The sequence below is a fragment of the Cajanus cajan genome, chromosome 11, assembly GCF_000230855.2.
Source record: "Cajanus cajan strain Asha chromosome 11, NIPB_CcT2T_4, whole genome shotgun sequence".
NCBI lineage: Eukaryota > Viridiplantae > Streptophyta > Magnoliopsida > Fabales > Fabaceae > Cajanus > Cajanus cajan.
In genome coordinates, this window is record NC_138527.1 from 1,842,485 (window position 1) to 1,848,665 (window position 6,181).

The window sequence follows — 6,181 nt, forward strand, 5'->3', positions numbered from 1 at the left end:
GATAGGATAAAAACAAGAGAGAAAGAGCTGCTTTTGAATCCGAGGTTGGAAGATAAAAGCAATAGCATGCATGATAGGAATAATAGGTTTCATAGAGATGACATCACAATAGGATGAAGACGTTATCTTCTTTCACGTGGAAATGGGAGAATGTAAAAATGCCTTTGCTTTTGCAAGGCAGAAGGATTACTTGCTAACGGTTTTCTCCCTCATGGCATCTCATCTAAGTCCAAGAGTTAGTGCATTGGATGCTTGGGCAACTGCATCTAGTACAACTGACTTCACACCAACCCAATCTCAATTAAAAAAAGAAAGATAAGTGGAATGCATTGGCACAATCGTGTGCATGACATGATGTTAGACGTGTGATGCATCAGCATGGGCGTGTGTGTGATACGGTGCTAGATGTGTGACATGGTGTATATATATGATTTGTGATGAGATATTGGAAAGGGTTGATTTAGAGTTGATGATGTTGAGCATGTTTGAATGACGAATATTGTGTTTGCATATTATATTATACGTGCTGGGGTAGAATGGGTGTCACATTTAGTAGTATCAGAGCAGGTCGATTCATTCGGCCATGAGTTATGAGACTACTATGCTTGTGTGGTATTTGATGATGTGATTGAAATGATGATTTGAATAAATAGTTATATTGATTTGATGAGTGACTACTAATTTTGAGCATAGGATTCTTGTATTCCTTACTGTTTTGAGGGGGAGCGAAATTTTAAAGAGTCTAGATTTTAGATTCAGGTGCTAATTTTGGATGTTGTGAAGTGCCCAAAGGATAGTTTCTATATTGAATATGACTTTTTTATGGAATTGAAGGTCTAATTTGTGTTAGGAATTGAAAGGGGACTCGTTTTTTTTCAAGAATTTATGGTTGTTTTGTTGTCATATGTATGCAGTTTCAGTTTGCATTGCATGTGAGTTCCATTTCATCTTTTGAGTCTTTCGTGTTGCATATATGAATTGTTTTGGTTTAGAATTGTAGTGGGGATATTGGATAAGAGTTTTGGGTGGAAAGGAGTGAGTTTGGAAGTATTTTAAGGTATTTTTATGGCCTAAGACATTGGTACACTCGTTTTCCGTCTGGTGTAGGGGATGCTTTCGCTATAGTTTTTTTCGTGCCAGTACGAGTGCTTTTTTGACGGAATTAGCTTTTATGATCTACATGAAAGTTGTAGGCTGAGATGTTATCTTTCTAATGACACTAGAATCATGTAAAACGGAGGTCTAGAACTCTAGCTATGGGTGTTTTAGTGAACAGAGGTCGAGTTGTCAGCGCTGAATATATCAGTTGCGGTTTTGAAACTTTTTAGCTAAGTAGATGATCTTTTTAGAATTTATTGTCTTCAGAAGATTTTTATCTTATCCTCTTAGCTTTCTTTTGAGTTAGTTTTGGGCTTATTTGGGTAAGTATAACTCTCTATGTGTTATTTTCTTTAACAGTTATTGAAGGGAGATGTATACTATTTTGATGATTTTAGTTGTTATGCAATGTACTGATGGAAACTGATTTTATTATGATGTTCTAAGGTGTTATCATGTAGATCTAAAAGTTTTTTAAATTTGTACAAGGTTGTCTTGTAAAGTTGATTCACAAACATGCAATATGGTGTAAATGGTTATTGATTTATATAAATGCTTAGCGATGATATATATGAATGCTTAAACGTAGGTTCTGACATGATTTGATATGCATGTATGTTGATATGAGGATATATAACCTTATGGATCACTTAGTGGGTTCTTGTGTGTTTAGCAACATTGACCTTAGGTCAGAGTATTACCAAATTAGGGTGAAGGGTGAGGATATATCCAAGACAACGTTTAGGATATCCAATATGGGCACAAAGAGTATCTAGTAATGCCTTTTCTTGTGGTTAATGCTCCAACTATTTTTAAGGATTATATGAATCAAATTTTTCATCCGTACTTGGATAAATTGGTAGTTATCTTTATAAATGACATACTAGTTTATTCCAAGGCTAGAGAGGAGCATGAGAAGCACTTGAAGGTAGTACTTCAAACTCTTAGGGATAGACAACTTTATGCTAAGTTGTCTAAGTGTGATTTTTGGCTAGATGAGGTGAGTTTTCTAGGTCATGAGATTTCTAGCGGAAGTATAACAATAGATCCATCTAAGGTAGAAGTTGTACTCAAGTGGGAGACACCTAAGTCGAATATTAAGATTAGGAGTTTCCTTAGGTTAGCTAATTATTATAGGATATTTATGGAGGGATTTTCTAAGATAGCCTTACCTTTGACTGGATTGACTAGGAAAGGAGTTGCCTTTGTGTGGGATAGTAAATGTGATAGTAGGTTCCAAACTTTTAAGGAAAGATTTACTAGTGCACCAATGTTAGTATTGCTTGATCTTAGTAAATCTTTTGTGGTATATTGTGATGCTTTTAAGATGGGTATGGATGGAGTATTAATGTAAGAAGGAAAGGTAGTAGCTTATTCTTCTAGGAAATTGAAAATCCATGAGAGGAATTATCCTGCCCATGATCTTAAGTTAGCAAATGTAGTGTTTACACTTAAGATTGGGAGACATTATTTGTATGGTTCTAAATTTGAGGCATTTAGTGATCATAAGAGCCTTAAATATCTTTTTGACCAGAAGGGGTTAAATATGAGACAAAGGAAATGGTTAGAATTGTTTTTAAGGACTATGACTTTGATCTTAGCTATCATCCAGGTAAAGCCAATGTAGTGGTTGATGCCTTGAGTAGGAAATCTTTACACTTGTCATCCCTTATGATTAGAGAGATGGATCTTTTGGCTCAGTCTACGAAAATATTGGTTTATGTATGAGATAGTGGATTGAATTGTGAATGTGGTGTGATACTTTGACACAGTCATATGTGTGACACGGTGCAGGACGTGGGATGCATCGGCACGGGTGTGTGCATGATACAGTGCTGGTTATGTGATGTTTGGGGGCACAGTCATATGAGTGACATGATATTGGATGTGTGATGCGTTGGTACAATCGTGTACGTGATACGGTACTAGTAGTGGAATGCAGTGACACAATTGTGTGCATGACACGATGATGGACATGTGATGCGTCAGCATGGGTGTGTGCGTGATAAGGTGCTTGATGTATGACACAGTGTATATATATGATTTGTGATGAGATATCGGAAAGGGTTGATTTAGAGTTGATGATGTTGAGCATGTTTGAATGACAGATATTGTGTTTGCATATCATATTAAATTGAGATTGTTTCATGTTGATTTCCTACTGTACTTTTCATATAGATGTCTTTTTTTCTCATCATACGTTTTGTGATTATTTTTAGGTGAGGAAAATCTGGACATGAATGACATTTAAGGTACCAATAATTGAGTCATGAGATTGCTCTGACAAATATATTGTACACAAGTGTAAAAGATTTTAATTTATCATGACTCATAATATAAAAAAATTATTCTTACTAAATTCAAAAATTTTGTATATATATTAAGAATTTTAAGAAAATATATATTAAAATGAAAAATATAAACATGCTAAAAATCAAATAATTCTAAATCAAATGATGAAATATTTTAAAAAAAATAAAAATAAAAAAAGTTCCAAAACCTTTGAAATATATACAAATACCGTAGGATTTCTCTAAAATTAGACTTATCAACCTTCCCTCAAATATTCAAATGAGAAACATACATCATCCATCCCTCATCGATAAATGATACTTGGAACAGAAACCGTTGAATTTTTAAGGCAAATATATGGCATGACACTTCAACCTCAACCAGCCTTTCATTCAAGTAATGATTATTAAAATTGCCATGAGTGTTTAGTTGAACGAATTATACATATATAAAAATCATAATAAAATTGGCACTAGGCACGAGCGTTTACTTGAAGGAATTATGGCTATATAAACATCATAAAAATTGAAGAAACTACACAAGTATTGAACACTAGTAAAAATGAGTTCCAATTCCAACAAGAGTACACTTCCCAAGGAAGCAGGAGAGGTGGATGATGCTTACCTCTCTGCTACGTTACTTTGCTTTAGCCGGATCCTCCCTGCAGTTCTAAATGCTGCTATTGATATCAATTTGTTTGATATCATAGCAAAAGCAGAGAGTTCATGTCATGCATCTTTATCTGCCTCTCAAATTGCTTCTTTGCTTCCAAATCAACACCCTCAATTGGCTAATAGGCTTGAACGCATCTTGCCACTTCTAGCCAGTTATTCTCTTCTAGATTGCTCCATTCGCACCAATCAAGATGGTAAGACTGAAAGAGTTTATTCCCTCTCACCCGTTGGCAAATACTTTGCTTTTGATAATGATGGAAGCTCCCTGGCTCCTCTCACAACTTTAATAAATCGCGGATTTCATGACCTATGGTAATTAAGAATTTATTGGTACTTAAAACTTTTTTCTACAATCATGATTTTTAACTTTCTTTTTTTATCATATGGCTTAATAGGACGGATGTGAAGGATGCAATTATGGTCCCTAATTGCGATACCCATTTCGAAAATGTCTACGGGATGCCGTCATATAAATATATGGAGAGAAATGAAGAGCTAAATACCATTTTTTACAAAGCAATGGCTCACTGTAGCCCACTACCACTTAAACGTATACTCAAATCATACAAAGGATTTGAGGGAGTGTCAACATTGGTTGATGTAGGAGGTGGAGTAGGAGAGACTTTAAAACGGATTATCTCTGCATATCCTTCTATTAAAGGAATAAATTTTGATTTGCCTCACATGATTCAAAATGCACTATCTCATCCAGGTAAAATATATTATTTTCCCAATCAAACAAACTACAAATATTTTAAAAGGTAGGTTGGGTTTCAAGGAAAGAAATGTGGAATAAATTTTGTCAAAATGATTAATAAGCAAACACTCATTTTGCATTAAGGTATAGAGCATATTGAAGGAGATATGTTTGAAAGTGTTCCGAATGGTGATGCTATTTTACTTAAGGTTAGTGTGTACTACTTGCTTATTCAAATTTATAAAAATTTAATATTCCATAAATAAATATCTAATTTCATTTTCTCATTCTTTGTCTTTTTGATTATTTCAGCAAGTGTGTCATAATTGGTCGGATGAAGATTGTGTTAAGTTTTTGAAAAATTGTTACAAAGCGTTGCCGCCCCATGGGAAAGTGATTGTGTTGGATATTATAATTCCTGAAGTTCCGAATTCGAGCAATATATCTAAGCATACTTTTGTTGTTGACAATCTCATGCTTTTGGCACCTGGTGGAAAGAAAAGAACTGAGAATGAATTTAAGAACTTGTGCAAGAGCTCTGGTTTTTCCAAGTTTCATTTTGCAAGTAGTACAATCTCAGCTACGCCAGCAGTGATGGAATTCTACAAATAGAAGTTGCCGTGTAGTAATTTGAATCCATATATATTACTAGTTATTTTGAATAATAAAAAAAAAAGTTGTGGAAAAAATAATGTAACGATGAGTTGACGTGGGAAATTTGTTCAGAAAATGAAATGAATTATTGATTTCTCAATATATATATATCAAATAGAATTTTTTATTAATGATACTTAGTAACATCGATATATCATTGTGTGGGTTTATTTATTTATTTTTTTTTCCAACTAACAACCTAAATGTTTTAATTTTGAGATATTTTTGTGTTTCAAATTTTAACATAATAACTAAAAAAATTTAAACCGTTTACGAACAAATATATTGTCATTGTAATGAAGTTGGTTCGCTTAAGTAACGTTTTTGGATTGTTTAAGACAACAACACAATTTCAAGATGTCATGCAAAACTTGGTTCAAGTGAAATACACCCTTGGTTAAGTGAAAACAACCACTAGAAGATTACGTAAGCTCACTTAAACAAGTCTTCTGTAGAAATATATAGAAATAGAATGCGTTTTGTGAATGTGATTTCAAACTTAATTTCCAATGTACAGGAGATATATATTTATACAAGTGAGTAGATAATTTTGGTATAACAACTAAGAGAGAGATTGCACAATTCTAAGAGATCATGATAAGATTGTTATGATAGATAGGATTTGTTATGGTGATTGAGTTAACATGCCAACACGCCCCCGCAAGATGGTGGTGGAGGAGACAACACCAATCTTGTCCAACAGAAAGTGATGGCGTTTAGAAGCCAATGGTTTGGTAAGTAAGTCTGCTAACTGGTGGGTTGAGGG

General features: G+C 34.0%; 1 protein-coding gene across 1 annotated transcript; it reads left to right on the forward strand.

The window, feature by feature from the left end:
• The first annotated feature begins 3,906 nt into the window (after positions 1 to 3,906).
• Positions 3,907 to 5,551, forward strand: LOC109792579 (isoliquiritigenin 2'-O-methyltransferase). The gene is made up of 4 exons (XM_020352000.3): positions 3,907 to 4,376; positions 4,460 to 4,776; positions 4,906 to 4,970; positions 5,074 to 5,551. Exons 1-4 carry the CDS (start codon positions 3,952 to 3,954, stop codon positions 5,371 to 5,373), a joined length of 1,107 nt encoding a protein of 368 aa, XP_020207589.1. The 5' UTR covers positions 3,907 to 3,951; the 3' UTR covers positions 5,374 to 5,551.
• Positions 5,552 to 6,181: the final 630 nt, after the last annotated feature.

Excerpts from the sequence above, each read along its gene's own strand:
- LOC109792579 (XM_020352000.3), top strand. The coding sequence starts at position 3,952 with ATGAGTTCCAATTCCAACAAGAGTACACTTCCCAAGGAAGCAGGAGAG. Across the intron at positions 4,377-4,459 it reads CGCGGATTTCATGACCTATG|GACGGATGTGAAGGATGCAA; the intron begins GTAATTAAGAAT and ends ATGGCTTAATAG. Across the intron at positions 4,971-5,073 it reads GTGATGCTATTTTACTTAAG|CAAGTGTGTCATAATTGGTC; the intron begins GTTAGTGTGTAC and ends TGATTATTTCAG.